The sequence below is a fragment of the Bombus fervidus genome, chromosome 10 (assembly GCF_041682495.2).
Source record: "Bombus fervidus isolate BK054 chromosome 10, iyBomFerv1, whole genome shotgun sequence".
NCBI lineage: Eukaryota > Metazoa > Arthropoda > Insecta > Hymenoptera > Apidae > Bombus > Bombus fervidus.
In genome coordinates, this window is record NC_091526.1 from 13,331,076 (window position 1) to 13,358,179 (window position 27,104).

Genomic DNA, 27,104 nt, shown 5'->3' on the forward strand with positions numbered 1-27,104 from the left:
TCGATTCGAACTTTGCGATGGATGGCGTAACTTTTTTTTTTTTTTCTTTTTTAAAGAAGTTGTTGGTTTTAATTATTAGGTGGACGAATTTGAAAGAAGATCGAAGCAATATGCGTGAAAAATATTTCTTTGAAAAGATTCGGAGTATTATTTTATTGAATCGTTTATCCTAGGAAAAGCGTGAAAATGTTTCGACATACTTGGCGATACTTGGCGTTGTACGATCGTTGAGAATCGCACGATTCTCGAGGAATCGTTGAAAATCTGGAGAAGCGACTCGTCGAGAAGTGGAAGACGATTATATAAACCGTACGAAACGAAATATCTTTACGAGAACGAAACGAAAGCTATTATACAACGTTGTAATTTTTATTTCAAAGTACACGTTAAAATAGGAGTGAAATTCCTAGGTCTATGTGTATAAGCGCGAGAGCGATGGGAAAGGAAAGAATGCGTTTGCGTATGAGTGTGTGAGAGAAAGCGAGAGGGAGAAAGTGCGAAACAAAAGAATTAAAATATTTTGTACTATTTTTTAATATACCTACTGTATAGTGATATATGGAAATGTACAATGTACTATGTACAACGAGCTCTGTTCCGCCGAATGAACTAGAAATTCGCGGATGGTTTAAGTCTCCTGTTATTTTCTATGTTATTAATTTACGCCATGCACGAGCATCTATATTTTTAGATTTATACGAGAGTTAAGTAAGTTTGTAAATTATATTAAGAAAAACGAAATAAAAGATATTAAAAACATTCGCTCGCGTATCCTTGGTCGCGGTATTTCAGAATCTTCTGAATTTGGACGGCATAAGAAACATCGGTAGATGGGTGAACGAGTAAATCATCCCGTACAAAAACAATACTCTACGCTGTGATTTTTATCGATGTTGCCAATTATACACGCGTTTGTAAGGATCAAATGCGTATTTTAAAAATAATAGAATAACGACAACGACTAATATCACCGTTGATCCAGTCACGACCAGCCGAAGATATTTTACCGACTGTTGGTAAATTTCATCGAAGAGAATAAAGTAGATCTGATTCAAGAACTTTATTACCATCGATCAATTTCTGATCGACCGAAGATACTCGACCGACTGTTGGTACACCTTGTGCGATCTTTTATTGAAAAAGAAACATTAACCACACGGGTCTATCGTAGAGAAGATGCAACAGACAAGTTGCTGTACTTTAGCAACTCGGATGATTACAGAAAACACATCGAAAACTTTGATCTTGATTCGCGCGATCGGTAAGGTAATCCGAAGAAGACGATAAGTAAGTTTACTCTGTTTCTCGCCTCTTCTTTGATCTCTAACTTGTTGCGCGTAGATAATATATCGAACGTAGGTTACGTAACCAACGCCTGCCTTACCGACCGTAGTGCATTTGTTTCTCTTACCTTCGGTGTACCCTACATCTAAAAATTCATGCGTCTAACATAAATACGGTAAATCATAAAAACTCCGCCGTATCGTTACACAAGCGTGCGACTCTGATAGAAAATCTCAACGTCCAAGATACATACGTGTCACGCTTCTAAGAAATTCTATCTGAACTCTTTCGAAGGAAGGATTTAAATTCTCTCGAAGATGCAAATACGGCTGTACGCAGCGGAAACGGGAATATCTATCTACGTCTTCGCATCGCTCGACGACGCAAGAATCAACGACGAACGAAGCGATCAGAAATATACCATGAAAATTCGAAACTTTTATCCGTGCGTTTTACGAGAAATCATCTTGGACGGCGAAACCTGCGTCGTTGTAAACCTACGTAACTTCTACGAGACTGTCCGACCATTCTGATAATCTTAGCGCCAATCGCTGGAAAAAAATGATGCAGCGCGATTAAGAAATGGTTAAAACCGCGTTCGGCAAGGATGACCGTGCGCGCGTAGCAAAAAGCATACGTGGAGACGAAGCTCGGCAAACGCAACTCGGTTTTACGAGCGGTCGGCTTTATAGCGCGCGAGGTCACTAAAAATCGACAAACAATCTATTCTGTGCGTCGGCACGTCGTTCTACGGCGCGTGATAAGTCTTGCATCGTTGGCCGGGTCTGTAGATTCCCCTCTTTCTCTCTCTTGCTTTCTTTTTCTTGTCCCGTGACACATGGCGGTGAGTTCCTGTGAAAATTTCGGCATCGCTCAAAAGCTAAAGTCAAACATGGGCGTGTTTCACGAGGTGTCTCGGTAAATCCGGTAAAGCGGCGAAGGCAAATCCCTCTTCTGTCAGCGGCGCGCGCGACGAGCTAAATGCACGGCAATATACACTACCGTCCGCACGTCTCGCGCCGCGCGTTTTATGGTTCGCGGCGAACATTGAACGGCTCGTTGCCGAAACGCCGTAAACCCACATCCGAAACCCGGCTATGGAGATTACACGGGGTGCAAGTACTCGATCGCCTCTCTCAATGTGTATCTTTGTTCTTAGGCCTTGCGTAACGCGACTCTAGCATCGAAGACCGACTTTTGCTTCTTCGCAAGATATAAATCAAAATTGTCGAAGTGGTCGCCGCTTGTGAGAAAACTCTACATATCTGTGGTCTTTAGTTTTCTCCAGCACCGAAGCCATCGACAGCGCATAGACAAAAGACTGCGTCGAAGGCAAACCATAAACGGTAAACACGCAACGTTGGCTTCAGGCTTTTTCGGTCATAGGGTAACGCTGCTAGCGCGCGGATCTGGACCAGCTCGTATCTTATTCCAAACTTTGTACTTACGCCTTGATATTCAAAATGTATGTAATATCGTTATTCTTGGGATAATTCAAGGACCGATTCTGAAGTCTGAAAATCGAGTTTTTTTTATTATGAACGTAATTAGATAAAATACAAAATTAAACAACAATCGATATCCGTCTATAACAATAAATAACAATAAATTACATAAACAAAATGGATTTTCAACGTCCTGAGCTACCGATCTTTCTACGTCGGTCTTCAAAGTTTTAAATAACTATTCTGTAATCTTGTCCGCCTCTAATGTTACTCTCTGTCCGTCCGTTTGGGAAAATACGTGCTTCTCAAAGATGGTTGTCCGAAAAACATAAGAGGGTCGCTCTGTCCGTGAAACAAAGAACGTCGTGCTACCCGTAAAACAAAAAGAGCTATCCCTATCCCGCGTGAACTCTAGGGAGTTTACGTGTATGTATTTTCTACCTTACAATTTATCCACGCGTTCCTTTGTACTCGCATACATCCAATAACCTTAACAAAAGTGATTTTTGTTGACGCGAAAGAAATTTGAGAGAACTAAGACGTTTTTCAAGTACCGAGAAAGGTAAAGAAGTAACGTTACGCCGTGATATTACGACGAGCGATACTTTCGAAGCTGCGAAGGGGGCGAAGAAACGCGTATTTAGCCGCAAACGTAAAGATTTTACGTAACAAGCGCACAATGTCCACGCGATTCGCTGGTATTCGCGCTGCGCGTCGTAAAGAACGTAAAAGTCGCAGTATCTAGCATTCCAGCATCCAATAAACGCTCCGTCAGAGCGTGCGGAAGAATCTCACGCGACGAGTTTCATTATGTCACGTAGAACTCGCGTACCGTGGCTGGTCGGCGAATCGTCGAACGCGTGGTCGTGTTCTCGCGGAAAGCGGATTTACCTCGCGGAGCGAGTCACGAAGAAACCGCGTTTGCCGAGAGATCGATGCGCGCTCAAATATCGAAACGCAAACGCAGCGTCTAGCGTGTAGCGTGTGCGGGAAAGTGACACGCCAACGGGAAACATCGCCGGACGCCGAAGGTAAACAGCATCGTCGAACCTTTGGTTTTTCTCGCACGACAGTCATCGTCTCTGGAGCAATGCGAGTCGTTTGGTAAAGCGATTTTACTTCCCGATACGAAGAATTTGAATTTATACGACATACATCGTATTTATTTCGACGAGTATTTCGGACGGCAAAAGCTAAGTAGCCGAGTTGTAAACTTTGACGATATCTTGGCGGCCTGACAAAAGTATTCCTCCGATCGGCAAACGAAAGACACACCTTCCGGGCTTCTTATCTGCTACCTTCGAAGCGCTTCGGGGAAATTTGCATGGTGGAATCTCCGTTGGAAAAGTCGCAAGACGCGCACGTTTGCCTTTGCGCTCCTACGCGTTCGAATTCACAGTCAATTACCGTCGTAGGTATTACAATGCGACTGGCACGGACAAATCAAACGTCGAACAGCTTCGAGTCAAATTATTATTCGTACGATAGAAAGGCGATGCATGGAACGCGAAGAATAATCGTTGCATCGCGTTCCCTTTATCGTTATCGAAATTCGAACGAAGGTTGATCGGCTTGCGGAACGATCGAATTCCAGAATGAAATCGGCGAACGAGACGAGGGTGGAGGAGGATCGTAGGTGAAAGCGGTGCTCTATCGAGCGCCACGGTGGTCGCAATAACCTTAGTTGCCTCGTACGTTCGCGGGCGTAGCATTATAACGTGTGCACGTCGCATACTTACGTGGCCGGCACAAGGTGCGGCTTTGGTCCGCGATTCTTCTTGGGTTCGCCCTATGCCCATTATGCGAGCGAACTGTTCGTCGTACCTTTTCGTAGGCTCTCGATTAAGCGTCGTTCACAGCGATGTAAATCGAATTCTTCGCGATCGATCGACAAATTTTACGCAAATTTTACAGGGAAATATTTCCCTGTCGTTTGCGAGATGTACCAGCGTACGACGCTTTGGGACGGATATTTCGATGTTAATTAGGAATAATTTAATTGGACGATCTCTGCATAACGGTTAAAGGATCGATAGAGATCGTGTGCAAAATACGAATGAATAAGGTCGAGCTTAGAAAATAGTGGAGCAACGAGTTAGAGTTACGCGGATGTTACGACCGAAAGATAAGGAAACTAACGTTTATCTAGCGTTAGTAATATAGTTTAATTGAAATTGTGTGTACGGCAGAGGTAAAAATTACTTTTCAGAACTTTTAATAGAGTCTCGATAAAACGCGCAACACGATTCAACTGTTGCGTTCTATTTTGATTATCAGCCAGCGTTTTGAAACTAATCTCTTTATCTAAGTTGTTAACGAGTGCAACTGATAACGATGGACAATAAAGTGCCGCAATTATGGAATTGTACTTTGTTAACGTCCGACGGTGGAGTAAAAATACAAAGTACATAATCTGTGAGTGAGTGTGTGTGCGTGTGCGTGGATGTGTGCGTGTATGTGTGCGTAGAAGAACGACGTTACCGATATTGGTAAAACACAGAATTCTATGAACCGAGCTTCTTCGCTTCGCCCATCTATTTTTAAATCGATTTAGGATGAAATTTTCACTTTGTGCGCGCTTGAACTCGTAAAGGTTCGACGATTTATACTTCTTACTCTGAACTATTTGAAATTTCCAATTTTTGACATTTTACAAAACCACGTTCCTTTGTTTTTTACGCAACCGTGACAATTACAATACTTTCCAGCAAGTTAAAGTGTAAATTGGCATGTAAAAGATCGTATTATATATCGTTATCGCATATATCGTTGCGAAGAATATGGCGAATCGCTTAGACGAAGATCGAGTACGATACACAAAGCGGTTGAAAATCCGAAGAACGCGATAATTTTCAGGTGTTGCGATTCAACTAACAACGATAACAACAATTTTTGTCTTTAACTCGAAAACGACTAAAATGTCGCTTGCTTCGAAGCAAAATCCGATACCACCATCCGGATAGTTCTGAATGCCTCGTATAATTAATCGCAAGTTCTTTCGTTTCTTTTGAAAAAATAATAAGAATACGAATACAGATACGAAAGCATCGACCATGAGCCTAATCCATCCATCGTTCGTTATCAATCGCGGGCAGAGTGGCGCGTACGCGCGTACAAATGGATCGCGCGAGTTTTCCACCGAGAAATCGCATGGCGGTAAAAAGGATTCACGCGATTGCGAAACGACCAATTGTGAAAGAACCATTAGGCAGACGAAGCAGAGACGTATGCATACAGACGCGTTGCCATTGGGTGCGTCTGCGTATCTGCGACTCGCGACTTCGCGCCGACCCAACAACGCGACTGGAGCTTTGATGTAGCCGCCATTCTGGGAGACACTTATTATCGTCGTGTCTGACAACGTTTTCAGACGTATCAGGCTGCTTCGCGGACTGGGTGGCCTAAAAAATCCTCCGCTGGCCGATGATCCCTTCTTCGTTCACCACGATCGATCGATGCTTTTCGAAGGATTTTACTTAAAAAAATTGCTCGTCCGGCCAGTGCTAGTACATTGCCAGGCTGCAATTGCTGGAATATGTAATATTAATTCCTTGCTTAATTATCTTTTGACCGTTCGATCTTCGAACAGACGGATATAATATAGAAGGATCGAAGCCAACGAAGAAAGGACGATTCTCTGGAATAGATGGAAATTTAACGAGCGATATCGAGCGGGGAGATTGAAATTAAAGAGAAGCGACGTTTCATCGGGTGGACATCGACTCGATACGATCCAATTTAAGCCTCAAAGAAATTCACACGAGCGAAGCGATTTCGAAAGCATCTAAAACTTCTTCTTCGGGAGAAAGTCCCGTCGAGATCTCGTCTCTTTGCATAAAAATTCACGCGTGGCTGTCGAACGATTCGACTTTGGACGCGAGCGATATCATTAAGCAATAGCGAGTAATATCGGGGAAGATTAATTGGGCTTAGTCTGTAATCATACGCTAAACTGAAGTGCACGCTCTGATTATATATTATCACTAACATCTACATCGGTGGAGGGCCGAAAAAAAAGATTTCCGGCGCGTAGCAGCCAGCCCGAGACCCTCGTCGATGCTGAAGCTCGGGACCTACCTGCTAATTCGACGTGGACCTGTCTCGATCGTTCCTCGTTATCTCTGCCCACGGGCGAAGGTGATGGCGTTCACGGTATCGTGTGGCTAGGACCTAATCTATCGGCCTACGGGACCCGTAGGTCGAAAACGAGCCGTGGTATGTACCACGTAGTACCTTTTTTCCTTGGTGCCAGAAGAACGTGACAATATTTGTCGCGGACCGGGCCGATAGCGAGGACGCGCGCTATTTGCCCTGGTAACATTCCCCATGGGATGCCGTCTGTTTGCCCGGCCTTTGTTTCCGCCAGTTTCCGTTTCCTGCGCCAACACGGCGGTCTCTCTGTGATCTATCCCCGCTTACCGAATACGCGTTACTCCGAAACGTTCATCGAGTTCGATATTTCGTTCCTTTTTTTTTTTTTTTTTTTTTTTTCCCAAGTCGACAGTTGCTACGACAACGCGATGGAATACGAGACACTATGCTTCCAGAAGTAACATTATCTGCTGTCTTACTTTCTTACCACGTTACGTGTTAGATACCGTCGATCTTCAGTATCTTTCTTCCATACTGTCGTTACGACAATCGTCTACCATCGTGGAATGGAAGTAATAATGGAAAGAAACTTTCTATTTAACTCCAGTTGGAATAATTTATGAAATATATTTATTATTATTCTTTCGACAATTGTATTAACCTTTAACGCAGTTAATAAATGGCGCGAATAATCAGATAGAGACGTTGAAATCGAACCACTAAGCGGGATTCGTTTAGTTTGGCAGCAGCAAGTAGATTTACTCGGCCTATCGTTCTGAGGATTACCATGTACATAAATTAAGTGCAAAAGTCTAGTAACAGGAGAAATATTCCTTCGAAAGGGATAATACGAAGGTCCTGATACGATAAAATATTTGTCTTCTCTTATATCTTTCCGCCGTACATCGCGAATGCTCGTTCTACTTACGCTTGGTCCGATCAACGGCCTATTCTACTGTTCATTGAAACCAGGTAAAGTTCACGTGTAACCCAGCCTATGTCATCTAGTTGATTTTAACTTTACGTAACGCGCGTCATCCCGCCGCTAATGACACACAAGTCGTACGCCGTCTTTCTAAATTTCTCATTACGTAATGTACAAGGGATCACCGTTGCGCAAACAAGCGAAAAGATTCGAGCAAACAGCGTCCGACGATCGTGGAAATTATTCGTTGTTCGAATTACCTTCCTCTAGCAGAAACCATTAACGCGCTGCTTCAAATTACTCGTTGTTAATATATATTTTACTTTCTCTAACTACATTTGTGTTTCTAGACTAATTTATCGCAACGTATTATTAAACCCATTTTACGTTAATTCGCGGCTGTTGCAGGAGCATGTACAATACGACACGATTCGAAAGGAGAGAAACTTATCAAGTCGAAAAAATGTAAGATTTTAGAGATAGACGATAGCTTCGCCAAGTTTTCTTACTAATATTAAGATTAGATCGCGGATACTTATCAAGCTTACGAAGCTTCTAAAACTCCTTACCGCAGAAATGTTCAGGTTAAATAAAAGGTTAAAGGTGAAATAAAAATCAGGTTACTTGATATATATCTACTTTACATATAGTTTCTCCGGATACTTCTTTGAACTCGGTACAGGAAACCAAAATCCCGAGACGTTATCTTCGAGATCGATGTTTGCATAGTTTTCGGTAATACGTCCTTCGTAAACATCCTTATCAAAGGCTTGTCGCCTGTCAATTTTGTCCACTAACGCATTCTCCTCGTTTCATTCTTTTATCTGAACGTGTTTTCGTTCTATGGAATTTAAAAGATTTATTACTTCTCTTCGTTACGACCAGAATTTTATCAACAAGTTCCGTTTTACCCTTCGGTCTGTTAAAGTTTTATTCTGCTAACTTTTTGTAACTCATACGGTCGTTAATTAACAAGGAAACGGCAAGAAATGACAAGACATATTTCGGTCAACTTCGTTCGCCATCTCCTCGTAAGTATAGTGTTTTCGATTTGAAGACCATTCATTTAATCATTAGATTAATTGCAAAGGAAACGGATCTATTCAGGAAAGCTGTCTGCGACTGCTCTTCGTCTATCTGGAGTTGAATTTTTCAATTTTGTTGCTGAAATATTCCTCCGATGCATCTACAACTTGACTCGCAATATCGAACATTTTGCTCGACAGCAAATTTCACAAAGATCCATATAAATTAGCAATCTACGTGAGAACGATTACGACAGTTGCAGAATTTGTTATCCAAGAGTGCCCTTAGACAATCGATAACATTTTCAACATTTCATGGTTCTCGGCATCTTTGTACAATATCGACGATATAATATCGACGATACGTATCGATGCTAGAACTCGTACGATGCAATTTACGATTTAATACTTGGAAATTTATGGAAATATGGAAAGGGATTGGCAATCCGAATGACAGGCGATAACGGGCAAGAGTGAATTCAGCCGTGCTTTATCTATTTTCTAACCTACCCTGCTCGATCTTCAAAGGAATTCGGTATGGAATTCGAATTTCTCAATTTTCAACCAGGCTGTAGCCCAGTGGCTGTCACAAATTCCCATAAATTTCTAGCTGCGTCAGCATCGAAATTGCTGTCATCGATTTCCACGCGTATCTGCGAGGGAAATCTCGAAGAAACCTAATCCTTTGCTCGCGGATGCCGGTTTTCATTTTGCTTGCCTAAATATTCCTATCGAAGAGATCAGACGCGGTGAAGAAGTTGGGTCGGACAGAGCCCTTGGAAACGTCTTTTCCCCGTCATCGTTGTCGTCTTCATCTTCGGCTAGATCGGTCCGAACCGGCGTGGAGACGCTGCCCGGTGGCTACAATCGGATTCCAAGCGGTACGTCGGCGTTCTCTTTGTTGCCGATCGCTCACTGGTCTTCTTCGGTCGCTCCTTCTTCCACGCGATCCGCCAGCCTTTCCCGTGGAATTTTTCCACCACTCGATCATCCTGGTGGCTCGCGAAGGAGGCGATAGCCCATTGAATCGTCCAATGAAGCGATACCGCGAGATCTCGCTGGGCGGTACCCTGTACGCTGGCGATGGCTCTCCGGGTCCGCAGTGGGCCGTAGTGGGGCCCGACGGGGACCGACAGGACCCACGCTGGCCGCCGGCTGGTGGGGGGATTGACATCGACTACTGTGCATTTCCCACGTGTCCTGGGAACCCCCGCGGCATCGCGTCAGCCCCCGCTCTTCGTTCTTGCACGCTCCTTCCACCTCCGCTTCCTCCCACACCTTCGTCAGCGTCACTCTTTCTGGCCTCGAGAGAGGCCTCGATAGAGACAAAGAGATCACCGCTGCCGCGGATCCTCTTCCAGGAATCGATTCCAGCTGATCCGCTTTTTCGCGTGGGCGAGCAGATTGACACACGACGCGAACTCGTTTTGGCCGCTGTTCGGCGACAAAGGCGACAGGTCCCAAGGCTGTGACACGTACACCGGCGCACTGCCTTTCGGCGTTTCGCGCCGCGTTCCAGCCGAATTTCCTTAGCCCCTAAGGCTAAACTCTTTTCGCCGAAACGGGAAACAAATTTTCGCGGTTGGAGACGAAAGTCAGAGAGATCGGTAAATGGGTAATAGTCGCGGTGGCTTGGCCAGCACCGCTACCTCCTTTGTACCCTGGCCTAGCTACCGCCCCCGCGGGGGGCAGGCATGCAAAGAGAGGGCGAAAACGAAAGAACTCTTGGTCGGTATTCTTCGAAGAGTGGGAAGACCGTTTCGAAAAGGGTCTCTCGCGTGGGCGAAGAGGGATGCTCTCTGATCCAACGGTTACGAGGGCGGTCCTATCGGACCCCGGTGGAAGGGATCGTGGAAGAGAGGGAGCAACTTGAGGAACAGTTGGAGCAAGGGGAGGGCGGATGACCACTATCCCAGGAGCTCAGGAAGCCGCGTCGTCGAAGGATTTGTGAATAACCACGCTGCTATTCGGCGACTGGTCAGACAAGGACACCAGAAGGAAAGAGAGACAAGTTCCGAGGATAAGAAACGCGTCTTCCTCTTCGTTTAGCCCTCTCTTCCTTTTCCTTCTTCTGCTCCCGTTCCTCCTCCGCGATCCTTCGATCCTTACCTCCTCTTCTACGTTTCTCTTCACTACCACCACTACTATTACTACTACTACTACTACTACTACTACTACTACTACTACTACTCCTACTACTACTACTACTTTTATAGTCCTACTACTACTAGTAGTGGCAGCGTTGTTCAAGGAAGGAAGATCCTGAAGCGTTTCTGGTAGAATCAAGAGAGGCTCACACGAACGAAACGACACAACTGGTGGGCATCGGTGAGTTGGTTCGGTAGGGAGGTGTCTCCCGGTCCTCCAACCAGAAGAAGCGAGACGACGACGACGAAGGAGACCTTTGGCGGTTACACACGGCATCCTACCGTCTTCTGGTGTGCCTACCTATTCGGGCTACCAGCGAACCGAGCGGGCAAACGGAGCTTCAGTCGACGCCGCGCACCCAAACGGTCCAGACCTGTCAGCCCGGAAGACAGCATCCCGACACACGTTCGATAGAGAATCCAATAGAGAATCTCAACGTCTCCAACCAGTTTTCAAGGATTCTCTTCCCTTTCTTTCTCACACACCCTCGTTCCCCTACGCGGATAACAAACGCACGCATATTCGCTGACCAGTTCCAAAGAAATTTCAAAGGGACGTTTATTTGACCAGAAGTCCGGCAAACATCGCGTCCTCAGAGGGAACTACGAAGCGTGTGCTTTCTACTTCCACCGGTAAGTGCGTCTTTCGTCACTTTTTTTTCTTCGTCACGGCCTCCTCTTGCTCGTGACAGTTTGCTCTCGCGCGATACGACGAAAATTCACCGATGACACCTTTCTATCTTCGTTGTTTACATTATTTACCGTAATAGTTTGATACTGTTTGGTCTTTTTACAGAATATCTTTTATCCTACAGGCCCTAAAATTGGAATATTTCTAGCTATCTGTAATTTCCTTTCTCGTATAATTTGTTTTTATTTTCATTATTATCGAATTGATATTCGTGACTGTTGATTCGCGCTTCATTGCACTTGGAATCGCGCGGGCGGGAAAAGGTGTGGTCCACATTCGTTGATGTCTCTCGAGTCTTCGTGGTGACTGGCCCAAAACCGGTAGCGTGCCACAGGGCGTTACACGGTAGCTGGTTCATTTTGATTGGCTACCAGGCTACGCTGTACCGAATCTTTTATTCGTCGAACGCTCTCAAACCAGTGCCATTGGTGTAATAGCTTTATTTTTATGTTTGGGAGAACGTGATCGATTCGAAACGTAACCACTGGTGGCTTTGGTTCAAATTCGTTGTCCCGCGTACTCTGATTGAACGAATCATAATATCCGGACGATAGTCTTAATCCAGGACATACCCTTGACATTTTCCAAATACTTAATTTCTCGCTCCTTCGTCGTTAGAAATCTGGCAATCAACCCTTTCTCTCAAAGTTTTTATCGAAAATTTCTATCAACGGTGGGAATCTCGTATTCTTTCGATCATTCACCCTCGCAAACATTCTCAACCCTCTTGATCAAACTATATCCAACTAACTCGATAACGAGCCAACAGCTTTCAAAGCTAAGTCGCCGAGTACGATCTGGTTGACCGCAAAAGAGTAGACCCTTCGATCGATCCAACGTCCCATAAGCTTCGCCATCGATCGCCTCGGCATCACCCTTCCTATCGGATGCCAGGGAAGAATTGTAATAAGGAATCGCCCTTCCAAGACGGACAAGCCCTTGCACTTTGAGCCCGCGCTACTTTTCAGTACCAGGGTACCACGTCGATCCAGAGGAGGAGGGTGTGGTTCCGCTTGGTGGATTTCTCTGGAGGTTCGGTAGCGACTGGCCGAAAACCGGTAGTCGGCGGTAGGGCGGTGCACGGTAGCAGCTTCTCTTTGGTTGGCTACCGACGAACGAACGAAGGCTACTGCTCCCTTCTTTATTCCTCTATACATACGAGAACGGGTGCACGCACGTCGAGGCGAGCTTCTTGGTTGGCTCCACTCCGTCCTCTCTTTGATTGGCTGCCTCTTCATCCGTGCCCTCCGTCCTTTTGCTCGCGAGGGACCGAGCGTAAACGCGGGAACCTCTTGTCTTCGTCGACAGTCGCGAGGCAATCCCTTTCCCTTCTGAAAGAACGCTTCTGTCGAAGGAATGAGATCGCCAGAGCCGAGAACAACCCTCCGGCTCGTTACCAGTTCCTTGGGGGTGGAATATTTAACGTTGACCGTTGGACGAGGGGTTAATCGGTATGAATCTTCGTAACTGAATTATTCCAGCTGCGATTGACAATCCAGTTGCTCTTGTAAGGTCAATGACTCGTTACGAAAGCGACGTGGAAAATTCCGCGCCATTAGCGCAGCTTGACCTAATTGGAGTTTTAAGCGGATTAGGTGCTTCTGACGGTCAATGGGAAATACTTGCAAGGTTTGTGCCGGTATTAAGAGGGGTTAAGTAGCGATTATGGTTATCAGAGTCGATTGAAACGACTGTCTTCTCAGATAGATGTACGACGAATGGAATTTGAAAAGAGTTCTCGGAATAGTTTCTGACTGTAAGACGATGGCGAGAGATTGAACCGCTCAAATTCAAAGAGCACGGTTAAATGGTAGCATTGCTTCTAAACAGCGTGGTATTTAGTCGAAAAGTCGGCCATTTCATACGACCTAACACTACATACTTTGAAATCTCCGCGATAGACTCGTGGCTACCTAAGAAGCGTAATTTTCCCGCCGAAAAGAAGCAGTCGCATATCCATGCGAATCACGACCACGTTTCCACGACCGATCCGAAACGATAACTTTCGGCGGATGACAAGTACGCTTTAACTTTCGTGGGACGTGCCCGTGTTCACGAGTGAAACACGCGTTAGCATCGGTGTTCTTAGAACGCGACAGCCTGATCGAATTGCAGCACGCGTGTCTAACAGGATTAAGAAATCTCAGTTGCCCGGTTTAACGCTATGATTTTATTCTCCTCACAGCCCCCTAAACAACTCCATTATTCCTTACGATGAATCGAAATCGTATTTTACGATGACAGTGTCGTGACCGCGCGAAGGACCCCGTCCATAAAAGCTATACCGGTATTCTTAACCTTCGAGCGTACACGCTTGATATTTTCCAATTTAGAGAAACAGCCAGTGGAAAAAACGTCCAAGATCGGACGGAATGAGAATAAATGACATTTTGCTCACTTTTCTTACGTATTTCTCAAGGTAAACGAAGATCGTCTGTCGATAACGTAAAATTCACCTCTATATGGCTACATAATTTGCGTGGGTATGCTCATTCGCAGATACCTCTGACGTACTACGCGATCATAACTGCGGGCTTCCATATACATCCTATTATCATACATTATCATACATTAGCTTTGACCTCTTGATTACGACAGGCGTATGGACGAACTTGACTATTGACACGAGCTTCGACATTGTGCCGGATGATTGCTTCTGGTAAAATTAATATCGAGTAACGTGATTGCCCCAGCGTAGAAATTTCTAGCGATTTCGAAATAAACATCTTCGTTTTCCGATAGATATTCGAAGAATTCGGAAGGAAGGTGGAAAAAAGAAAGTCGGTATAACTGCTTTAATTCAGAAGATCGACGTTAAAAGAATCTACAAGTGCAAGAAAAATTTGTGTTGCTCCGAATGTTAGAAGTTAATGTTAATACCGTAGAATTTCAGAATGATAATCTAGCAGTGACGATAGAAAAGGACGAACAAGGTAGACTATACAGAAAAATCGATGACGAACTATCGATCGGACTATTCTACTTAACGAGACCCTCTTCGATCGAGACCGCCATTCTACTTCATTATTTTCAATCAAACTTGAAAATTCGTTTAAAATATACTAAAGTATAACGCAATTACATTTATAGAAACGCATCGTGATAGTAGAAGAGGACGTTGGAGAAACATCAGCGAACCGACGATCAACCCCTTGCCATATAATACCGGTGTTAAACCAAAAGTAGGTGTCTAATAATAGTAAATTCCAAGAATAAAATTTCCCCTTCTCGATTCAGAATCGCGTAGATTTCACGTCATACCCATGAATCAGCGTTGTTACGAATTGGCGATAAGCTGAGCGTAAAATACGTTTGATTCAAACCGCAAATAGCAGAGAAATATTAAGAGATATCGTAAGAGAGAAACGTCGAAGCATATCTGAGTTAAGGGCGACATTTTTGTGAGAATAAATGGAATTCTTCGTCTATACGTAATATCGAATAGACGAATCGCGGATGCGTGCTCCGATCTGGCGGTTCGCCTGAAACGAAACGAAGAGGCGGAAAGCAAAAAGCGGGTAGAGCAGATTCGTGCGTAACACGCAGCTCCGATTAGGCCCCACCGCCGTTAGGCAGCCTAACCAACCGGGATACGCCCAGCCACGCTTATTACTCATTCGGACACGCCACTTTATTCGAGCGTGCGCCGTGTGCTTACCTTGTGCTACCAGTAGCACCGGACGTGGCTCCTGCACAATGGCCGCGGCGGACCCCGCGATCAGACCCCGGGGGCCTTTTTTATTGCTGCCTCTCCACTCCGCGGGACCTCTCTTTTCGACGACTCGCCGAGCAATAAGCTTCCTCCGGCGTTGCGTTCGTTTTTAACTTGCTTCGTTACTTCCGACCGTACACCCCTTCTTCCACTCCTCTGTAACTAGTCGGACAGCAGACGTCGAAGAGCGAAGGACCCGATGGACAGCCCGCATCGTTGACAGTCTCGCGATAAAGCCATTTGGAAGCCGTAGTTTTTGCAACAGGATTGATTTGATTATGCGAGTGGTAAGATTTAAGACCAGTTTCTACGGGATGAAGTGTTCAGAAACATAGTACTTCTTACTCAAGTTTTCACGCAAAAGAATTCGCGTTTCTACGTGTCAATCTTTCGTGCAAAAAGCTGTTAGCGTTCTAGGGATAGCGCGTCGAGGATAATGGTGTTTCTGTCTTGTTCGTTCGAAAGTCGACACATCCTTACGTTCATTTCCCTTCGCTTAATTCTTCAACCATCTTCGTATTCAATCTACAGGCAAAATTATGATTTTCATGGATCAACGAGATCAAATCTTGTCCAAGGAGATAGCATCGTATGCTCCATTAATCCCATACTCGTAAGTTTCTCGATTGCTTCGAGCCTCATCTCGAAGACTGTACAAGCAATCATTTACTATCACTACTTGCTCGAGCTAACTTTCTAAGCCATATTCCAAGCGAAACTACGTATCTCGGTAAAGCGCGATTCTTTCAAGATGCCCTTACATGTCCAAAGTATCTTCGAGCAACCTTTTCTTAACGTTCTTCGTGGAAAATACCCACGTGCCTGTCGAATCATACAGCGTTACTACTGCGAAATCGCATCGACGGCGCGTCGATCGCTTGCATCACAGCTAAACTCGTCGAATCGCCGATCGCCACATCACCGATATAATTTGGTATGTTCGTATATCTAATGATGCAATACCACCAACGCATTCGGTGGACCAATCTCCATCTTAGAATTTTTTTATCTCCATCGATCTTTCGCTGTCATCGTATTGCACGATCGGCAACATCAAAATTCCGTAAATTGGAATCACGTAAAGATGCGAAATCTTCGTTGGGAATATTTCTCGTTCGAGTACACATCCGTTACGAATCTTCGGTTGCAGAGAAGAATCTGCTTTGCAATCGTTACGACTATTTCGCATTTCTATGAGAAATCCTCAAACCTCGATACAAAAGAGCGATGCGATTGCGATTTCGCAGCGGTGACGACGTGCGTCTGCGCATTCCCAACGGTGGGATCGCACGCTCATCTGCGTTGTACTATTAAAAATATGATCTTGCCGAGCCGCAAAGCGTCACCGTTTTAAAATCGCAACGACGTCGCGTCGCTTGTCCGCGCCGGATTTTAGGTACCATTCTGGTGCCTAATCGTTGCCATGCAGCGCGGATCGAGCGGTCGCGTCTCCGGGAATCGATCCGAAAATCATTGCTCCTTTATTTCCCGCAGGTAGAGAGAGCTAGGAGAGAAAAAGAAGGAGAACGAAAAAAAAAGAAGAGAGAGAGAGAGAGAGAGAGCGTGTTCCCGCGAGGAGGTACAGGCCGAGTGATCTCACTCGCAGGAGTTAGCCGGTCGGGACTAGGTTTGCGCAGGAGGAGAAGAGCGACACCGAGAGAGCATCGTGAGAGAGGGACCAAAAGGAGAGAGGAAGCTCGGTGAAAGAGAGAAAACGTGCCCCTTGTCGGGACAAGAGGGACAGAGACGCCGTTATAGGCTTGTAACCTGGTGGAGGGAGTGACTCGAGGCGTTAGCAGGACCGCGAGAGAGGAGGTAGAGGGAAAGGAGACAGAGAGTCGACCAAGAGAAGGAGCGGTGGGAATTTATAAGGATGTTCGCGATAATGCCGATGGAGACAGAGGGGCACGGCAGGGAGTTCGGCCGCCGGCAGAAGATGCGCGCCAAGTGCACGGTAGAGTTCGTCTGCAAGTACTGCCAGCGGCGCTTCACGAAGCCCTACAACCTCATGATCCACGAGCGCAGCCATAAGGACGACGTGACCTTCACCTGTGAGGTCTGCGGAAAGTCCTTCAAGCGACAGGATAACCTCAAGCAACACAGGTACATTTCGCCCGGAATATTCTTTTAAATATCTATGTACGTGCATACGTCTGTTATATGCCTCTATTATATATCCGTGTATATGTAGATACATATATAGAGACACGTATATACGTACATATGAACATTTTTTTTATCGAGTCTGTTCTAATTCGCCGCTCGGCGACGGGACCAATTTCGTGGTTGATTTTCGCGTTGACCAGACGTCCAACAGACCCAGGATCGCTATTTTTCGTCTCTGTACGGGTTAACAGTGCAGCAGTCTTTGTTATACTTTGTTTTCTGCTCTTTTTCTTCTTTTTCTTATGTTTTTCTTTTTTTTTTATTATTATTATTTTTATTCGTTCGGTCTCGTGGTGATGTGGTTGATCGTGGATTGCCGTGTCGCGATAGCAAGTTGCATCGAGTGATGATTATGACTGAACTAGTGCGAACTGAAAAGGTCGCGCACCGTGCCCGTGACACTGACAGACTCGACGAGCTCGTGGCCATTTCGAGGAGAGATTGTGGTGAAGTTCGACGTGATCCTGGTGTCTGAAGACGAATTTCATTGACGTCTTTCTCGACGTCTAGTGTCGATCGCGCGGTCACTTTCTCGGAACTGGTCCCGAAAAATCGATCGCTACGGCTCGTTCGAAGATTGACAGTAGCTGAAAGACGTGTCTGTGCTCGATTCGTGCTCCGTCGCGAATGTTCTTGAACGTGAAGTGCGGTAACGTAAAGTTCGAACAGTGATAAATCGATATCTTTCGTGCCGGGCGTACTCGAATCGATGTTCTCGAATACCTTGATAAAATTCCGGTCAGAAAATGTTGAAATTTGTGTTTTAACACGAAAAATCGATATCTTTCTCGTGACGTTTGCGTTGATAGCCGTATAGCAGTGTTCGCGTTCAAATCATTTTGTGGAAATATGACAAAGAGATAAGCGAAGTGATTTAACAAATTTTGTCCGATTCCTTTTGTTAAACTGTTCGTCGTTTCGATGGTTTCTAACGTTAAACTATTAACTTTGATACGTTGCGAAATTCAAGTGTCATGTGAAAGAAAAATTAACAGGCATAATCGTTTTTTATCAGAAATTTTATCAGAAGAATCTTCGCGTTTTCGATAACTATAAACGTAGGTTCGGTAATAAAATTGTGATCTAAAAGAAAAGTTAAAACTCGCGAAAAGAACACAGCTACAGAAGTTGACGTTTCTGCCGAATCGTCTTAGCATAGTCAAACATTGTTATTCGTCGAATATTTTCCTTAAATACAGTCGTTAAATTCTTTTCGTACATTTGTTTCAAAATGTAAAACAAAAATCACGTTTCGGTAATAAAAGCAAGGCAATAATACCGAGGCAACTTTTGAAACGAAACATAAATTGCATTTCCACAAAGAAATAACGAATAAATTCAACGTTAAAACGTTTCGAAGCGAGTCGTTTCCCGAAATTTCGATGGTAGTTCCGTTCCATTCGATTCTCAGTCCCGTTTAGTTGGTAAAATACGACGAAAGTGCATTCGTTCGAAACCTATCGATTTAAAACGAACTAGCCGCGCATATTGTGTATTGACCCAAGCGAGCAAGAACATAGGGACCACTTCGAAAACCGGTCGGGTCACCAGTAGGACCTTTTGTAAGACGAAAAAGTATAATCCAACGAAGACAGTACTTCATTTAGTGATTCATCCTGCTGGATGATTTCCCACCGACGATTCGTCAATCCTTTTCCTTTCCCATCATGACGGAACCATCGTCGTTTCAATGCGAAATCGCGTCGAGAAACTCGGTTGAGAATAATCGTCGTCGAACGAAGCACAGACACGTTCGTTCAAAATAAAAATACATTTTTCATATTCGATAAAACGAGAAATATGGTTAAGAATTTAACGTTTGAAACTTTCGCCGCACTTTCCATGCGAAAAGGTTTACTTCGTGAAATTTCGTAGCCCCGTTCTATACGAATTTTTAAAAGTATCGTAAAATATCGAACATAGATAATTTTATGCAATATCTTGTGAAATAACGAAGTTTTTTTTATTTCAAGACGTATTACAACGTGTTTCGACGAGTGACGAGAGATTTCGAGATAAATTTTGTTCGTCAATTGGGTTTACGTGTTCTGGCACAAAGAATTTTTATTGTTTTAACAAATATTCGCGAAAATAGCTAGCTTTTTACGATAAAACGTGAGAATTGAAAAGCGAAAGTTTGCTCGCTTCAGCCGGACGTAACTTCGCGACCCGTCGGTCGTCGACAATCGGCAATCAAATATGAATTGGCTATGAAACGTCAACCGAATATAAAATACACCCCTAATAATCGTAATTTTTTGCACACTGACAGCCAAATATTTGCGCCAATGCAAATTTTTATAAAATTTTGTATCGTTGATACGAAAAGCGGAAACTTCTTCGTTTATGAAATCGCACTTTCCATTTCAAGAAAGATATATACTTCGCATGTTGTTACATACAGTGAATTAAAATTTGTTCATTTTAATTCCATCCTATAAACGATGAACAATGATATTTCTTGTAATTTCGCTAATTGCAAAGTAAATAAACGATTTTGTTAATACGGAGAAGAAAAGAATCTAAAATTTAAAATCTCTGGGAATTTTTAATCGAGTTCCAAAATTACATGATTTACGTACAACTTTAATTTGACTGAAATTACCAGTATTTCAAGCAATTCTGAGAGACGAAACTTCTGTTATTCTTCCTGTTCGATATTAAACGTAGTAATTCGAATGCTCGAGCTAGCATAAAATGCATGATATATAAAGGTATAATTTAAACGAAAAAGTTACTGCTTTTACGGAAATACCATGGAGTTAATAAAAACGTCGATATCTCCGGCGGTTGACATCGCTTCATTAAAAACGAAATTTACTTATCAGGAACGAGAATGATTTGGCGTATCGTGTACCGGTCTTGCAACTTCGTAAATCATTTAACAATTAGTAGCAACCTCCGCTCTAACATAACGCAAAGCTCTAAAAATTAATAGCTGGAGAAGGATCACAATGTATATAAAGGTATATGAAAAAAAAAGGATACATAAAATATTGTTCTAAAATATTTAAGAAGAGATATTTGGCATTCGTGAACGAAATAGTGAAAGGATTAAGAGCAGAGAAGTCAACTTTTTAGAAAATCAGTTTGTATTGGAAAATCATTGATCGCTCGATCGATTTTGAAGACATTGAGTAGAGAATACATTTTTGATAATTTAGTTAATTGTGTTTGGATCTGAATTTCGTCGACGATCGAGCGAACCGGATCATTTTCACGCGTGACCTTTTCGCGGCATATTGGCCTTGCGTAGTGGTAACGTGTCACCTTCACCGTGGTAATTTCGCGTAGGAAAACGAAGAAGGTAGAGAGGGAATCCGCGTAGATCCGCGAAGTTCACGTCCTTCCTCCCATGACGCCGTCTTGGCACTTTGAAGATCAGTCTGACCCATAAATCAGTCTGAAATAATGCTGCCTCCGCATGGAACGTGCGAGCCAGCGAGCGTGCGCACGCACGTTCGAACGAGCGAGCGATAAAATAAATCTTCGATACTGGTGGATACTAATGGATACCTTGTATGTAACGGCGGTGGTCTTGTTTTCTGTTCTGTTGTAGATGTGGGTGGCGGTGAGCGGGAGCTCTGAACCTCCTGCACCTTGACACACACACAATGTACACGCAACAACAACAATATCAACATGATCAACAAAAAGAAATTCTAACAACTCAACAACAGCCTATAACAACAAAAAGTTGCAATCCACGTTCTTCTCTATCGTTTGACATTTATATATACTTATATAGTCTTCCCCTCTTGTTTCTATTATCTTTTTATTTCTTTTTTATCGTACTCGTCACTCAAAATTTGCCGCGTTATGTCCCTGTCGCAATCGCGAGAACAACGCACGAACATCGATTCCGTGCATTGCTACCGCCACCACGAGATAAAGAAAAAAGAACAAGGAAGGATATAATACACCCAGCATGCTATAAAAGATCTACACTTCTATCAACGCTATCACCTTTTTCGTTATTCTTCCGCTGTTTCTGCTACGATCGACGATCCACGATCGCATTTATCGCCTTCTAATTTCTACTGATACTAACACGAGCGCGCACGACACCCTCCTCGCTAATCGCGAAGCGGTGGAATTTGATTTGCTAATTAGGAGAAGAAAAAAAGTGAGGGAGAGGGAGAGGAAGCAGACAACTTCTTGAAGAGAATTTTCCTCATCTTCCGATTTCGACCATCTTTGTTCCAGGAGCATACACTCTGTTCCCTACAAGGGCTCCAACGGCTACTCAAATGGCTATTCGAATGGCTACTCTAGGTACTAGAAGCCATCCGGCCAACTAATATCCTAAATCTTCTCCCGTAGAGACGCGTTTCTCTCTGTTTCTGATTAGGCTAGTTTCATGCCGCGCGGTCGTGGTTCAACAAATATTTTTTGGAATTTCGACGAAGCCTATACGTATGTATATATATAAACGTACGACGATCGTATTTTATACATACGAGCATACAAATGAAATATAGAAACGGAATAACGTGTCGGCCGTTCTGTTCAGAAAGAATTAGTTTCTGGATGCTAATTTTAAATGCCGATCGAATACAAGAACGCATCTTCAATTAGAAATCTTACTTTACATCGAGTCGATCGTGAATTATGTTGAATTATTCTTCTTCCGGTTCTATTTAAAAATTAAGAAACGAAAGGAAAATCAGTAGAAAGAACGAGATCTGACTTCGGTAAATGTTCAGACACCTTGCGTTGGAAAGAAACGAAAGGAGAACGAGCGTGACACGAAAAACGATAGAAAAAAAGCTCTCGACAACGATCCAACGATGAAAATAAAAATCCACGTCGAAATTCCGAGAATCTTTTGACCCGATCACGCGTCCATTCTTCTCGATGTCCGTCTGTCGGTATTCCGAGTCGATCGATTAATTAATCAACTCGAAAAAGACGCAGCGCGTCAGCCTACTGAGTCGCAAGGGAAACAGTTCCGTAATTACTGATCGTCTCCTCGCCTGTCTTACGAACCTCGCTTCTCGCTCCTCCATTCCGCTTCTCCGATTATTTTTTATTTTTTTTTTTTTTTTTTTTTTCGCTTCTGCCACTTTCCTGTATTCCAAGCCTAGACACCTAGACGCCAGCCACAGCAAGTCATCGAGACTTTTCATCGCGACAAAAGACATGGAGAGACAGAAACAAAACAAGAAGAATCACGTCAATGGTGTCAACCGTGTTAGAATTTCATCGGCACGAGGCTCCCGAGGATTCCATGCAAAATCAAATTAATCGAATCGTTGAATTCACATCAAGACGAGAGCTGGAAGTTAGAATACCGAAGATCTGATCACGACACGTTTCACATTCGTTAAACAGATCTCTATGGTCTTTCGAGAGTATTTCAAGCATTCCTCGATCGAAATTTCTCGACAATTCGAAGAACGTGCGAGATAACAAACGAAATCGTTCTACTTCAACGTGTTTAACGAATGTCCGCCGGTGAAGGATAGTCAGAAGTTGCATAAGATCGTGGAAAGGCAGACAGGGAAATCTAACTTCGTTATCAGCGACACGTTCGAAGAACACGAAGTATATGCCCAACCAGTTTTCGTTATCTCGAAAAATCTACTCGCCCGTGGTTCCTGCTTTCTCCCGACCGAGCTAAGTAACATCTTAATCATGGAAAGCAAAGCCGCCGTAATTCAGTTCGAGCATCCATGGGAACGGAGCAACGAGGCCAAGGTCGTACGAAGAAAATCATCGCACGCTTTCGTCCGTAAGATCGAAATTTCATCGTTTGCCATTCTCGCCTTACCAAATTCGAAACATTCGATCGGAAACTATTAAAGGAACTGTAACACGAACAAGGAAATCCATACGCACGAGAATCTTCGGAAAGGTGGTCAGAAATAAATTAAAATATCAGACTGATTAATCTCACGAAAGAAATGCCTGTCGAGGATCACGAATCCGGCGAGCGAAGCATCGAGAAATTTGAATTTCAATATCAAAGGGGTCCCGGAATCGCCGATTGGGATTCACGTTGGTCCGGAAGCGGCTAATTTGAATTGGAAGATCCGCTCGTTTCACGAGCAGGTGGCAACAAGCGGAGAAAAAAGGAAGGCTCCGTGTCAACGGTGTTACACGAGGACCTCGGGCTAGAGTTCCAAATTAGGCCGCGTAATAACCCGCTTCAAAGATGCTGCTGAGGACCGGATGCTACCGTGGGACCACGCCCAGGCCTGGAGCGACGCGTTCTTGGTCCGACATCAACATCTGGCCATCAGGATCACAGCCGAGTCGTCTCGGGGGCTCGGTTCCGCGTGATTCAACGCGATTCAACGGGAAGAATCGAATCAAGATATCTCGGTGGTCCCATAGCGTACCAAGGCGAACCGAAATCGCGAGCGAAGCAACATCTAGCCGGAGACGCGACCAGACGACCTTGGAAATGTGAAACAAGGCGAGTCCGCTGACGCAGATAGCAGTCAGCTGGAATCGGTTTCCAGTGGATGAACCGTCGACTCTGCAAGTGTCTCTTCGATTTCGCGCGGATACGAAACCTCGGCCGTTCGATCGAGAACGGCATGATCGATTGCTATCGAGCGTTTCCTAGACTGGACAGCCGTTGGCGCGACCGTATCGTTCTCTCGTCTTCGTAACCTTTCTCGTGGCTTCGTTGCTGAACATCGGCATTGGGAAAAGCGTTGGGAGAAAACGGAAACCGGTCAGGCATGTTCGAATCCATTGAAGATGTCATTGGTAATTTTTGGTTTCAAGGTCTTATTCTTGGCTTTCTACTTCAAGGATATTTTTGTGTTAATTTCAAGATTAGTTTTCGATGAAGATCGTGTGCTTGCCGAATGGGCGTAAAAGAAATATCAAAAGTATGAAATTATCGATCGTTCGAAATAACAGAAGTTCCTTAAGAAACTATTTCAAACCGAACAATCACCAGTGATCTTACGATATATTTAACCAGATCGCCATAGTCGAAGAAACAACTATTTCTTTTTTCCGTCACCGGACGTTCGATCAAAATATAATTTGCGTAAAATTAACATTTCATACTTCCCTGAAAGGATGATGTATTACACGCGACTCGAGCTGCACAGCTACCTTTTATTTTTTGTTCTCTTTCTTCATAGGGATACTTTCTGACACGGTCGCGTATCGGTCGCGATCGAGAAATTTCCGGGACTAGTTTTAACGCGTGCACGTTGTAAATTAAACACTTACACACGGCGTGGATGAAAAGTGGAAATAATTGTTTGAACGACTCCGACTTTCGTAAGCTGCGACGTCTCGAGGGTGCTCGAGATGGATCGATCGGTCAATTGTTCGTTAGCATCGAAAGTCTGCGGCGATCACATCGACAAAAAGCTATAAAAAACTTCACTCGATCCCTTGAGGTATTGAAATTGTATTAAATTCAACTGTGATCCTCTCGGGAGACCTGTTTCTCCGGAACGGAACGGAAGTTAGGGAAAGAAAAGGAACGAAGTTGGCAAAATAAAGGAAAGAAAAGCAAAGTCGCGCTTTGTATATATCTTGAAAATGACAATTTATCGCTATATTTTCTAATATTGTATCTTATTACGAACAACGCGATTATCACGTGCGTATTATTATTATTATTATTATTATATAATTATTAATTATTGGACGAACGTTATGGAAGAAAACTGAAAAAAATGAATAGTCGTTAGTCAATGCGCATCGTAGCCAATCGATAGGCCTCTCGATCCCCGTAGAAGCTGTATTCACGTTTTTACCGATTAATAGAAGTGATAATAATGTTATTATTATATTTTATATTATATATTATTATATATTATATTATAATTATTATAATTATATATTGTAACGTGTATCTATATCTATATGCCTGTATCGCTAGCTTTACAAGTGAACCGAGGCGCACGGTCAGCCCGGTGACAATGTGAAAAACAGACAGAACGTATGTGTGCGTGAAAGAGTGTGAGAAAACGTATGAGAGCTAGAGAGAGAGCGAGAGGTGATTCTGTTGCTTTTCTCTCGAAGAGAGATAAGACGACACGAGTATGCGTGACACCTCTCCGTGTGCTTTCGGGGAATCGCATTGTACTTGTGGGCACGTCCCACCCTACCGGCCTACCAATAAATTTTGCCAAGTCGTAAAACGCTGTTCCGCACTTTTTTCTTCTTTTTTCTCTCTTTTTTTGCCTTTATTTCCTTCTTCTCCTTCTTCTTCTTCTTCTTCTTCTTCTTCTGTGCGGGCCGCGCGAGCGCGAGCGAGCACATTTTCACGAAATCCGCCGTCCCATCGTTTTTTCCATGGCCGACGAGTCCAACCGATGAAAGTTATCGGATGACCATGTTCATCCCGATGCCTCGCATCTCTGCTCGAACCGAGGCTGATTTGTTGTCCGTTTAATTGAATTATTTTAATGGGCCCCTCGGGGTCTTTTGATGGACGACTTCGGCCCAGCAGCCTCCACCTCCGCTTCCTTTCTTTCTCTCTTCCGTTTCGATCTGTTCGAGGGTTTTGACGGTGATCTATGCATCGCTACGCAGACCAGGTCGCGTTTCTTTCTTGCTGGGACGAGTCCAATAGGAAGGATTTTGCGAAGGTGTACAACGCTCTGACGGATCGTAGGTAGGTAGGTCTCGACTATCTACAACTTCTCTTTGTTTCAAGGAAGAGAAATTATAGCTGACTACAACTTCGTGCTTTGGTTGTTTAGTTCTAGCTCTACGACGTAGTAACGACGAAATTCAATGCCGTTGAGATAAATAAAACTATATTAATAAAACAGCGAATCGAAATACGATAATAATAAGAAAAAAAAGAAGAAAAGATAAAAATAAGGTCCATAATAGCGAAGTGAAAAGCAGGAAAGACAGGACGATGCTTTCAACGTCAAAACCTCGCACAATTTAGCCAAGGAAGCCGTTCGAAATCACGGGGCAACGACGATAATGTTCGAACAGTGAAATATCAACACGTCGGGACGGGCGATTTAAATGGAAACGCAGGGTCATTTAAAGTCGTCTCTGATTGTCCCGTTCTCGAGATCGTGGTATATTTAAAACGAGTTTCTGATGAGTCGTGGCCAGGCATCGCTTCGGAATGGTCGTCACGCGAATCGTAACAAGCGAGAAGAAACGAACGAGCCGAGAAAAGGAGAAAAGGATAAGCAGAGTATTCGTGATCGAGACAGGCCTCCCGCAGGCGTGAAATAGCCGAGTGTTTGCACGAAATTATCATTCCTGTCACAATACGTCGTCCGTAGAGAAACAGTACGTCTTGACTCAATTAGCTTTACCGGATTCGAAAAAGAGACGTATCAGCGACCGGAAGAGGCTCTTGGGCGGGCAGGCGGTTAGAGGGGGCAGGAGGGATCGGCAAACATTGAAACATTAGCTATGCTCCGCTCGAATACGTTTCTGCCTTTTTAAACGTATTTCTTCCTGGTACACGTTTCACGATGAGTTTCTTAAGCACATTTTTACAGCTTCGTTTTTACCTCGTTTTTACCTCGATTTTACCTCGTTTTAAACGCGTATAGTCGTTTGTTAAATTTACGTCGAACAATGCGATACTTTATACCGGCGATATGGAATTTTGCCCATTAAAACGTACAACACCTGCAAGATCTATCGGAAGGACGACAATG

General features: G+C 44.0%; 1 protein-coding gene across 2 annotated transcripts; it reads left to right on the forward strand.

The window, feature by feature from the left end:
• Window positions 1–3,532: 3,532 nt before the first annotated feature.
• Drm (odd-skipped family member drumstick) lies at window positions 3,533–25,607 on the forward strand. 2 transcript variants are annotated; one of them, XM_072011257.1, is made up of 4 exons: window positions 3,533–3,760; window positions 10,988–11,551; window positions 16,816–17,424; window positions 21,694–25,607. In XM_072011257.1, the coding sequence occupies exons 3-4, from the start codon at window positions 17,195–17,197 to the stop codon at window positions 21,767–21,769; spliced, it is 306 nt and encodes a 101-aa protein (XP_071867358.1). In that variant the 5' UTR covers window positions 3,533–3,760; window positions 10,988–11,551; window positions 16,816–17,194; the 3' UTR covers window positions 21,770–25,607. The 2 variants fall into 2 exon arrangements, with proteins under 2 accessions (XP_071867358.1, XP_071867357.1); XM_072011256.1 differs by lacking the exon at window positions 3,533–3,760 and having other exon boundaries at window positions 11,062–11,551; window positions 21,047–25,607.
• Window positions 25,608–27,104: the final 1,497 nt, after the last annotated feature.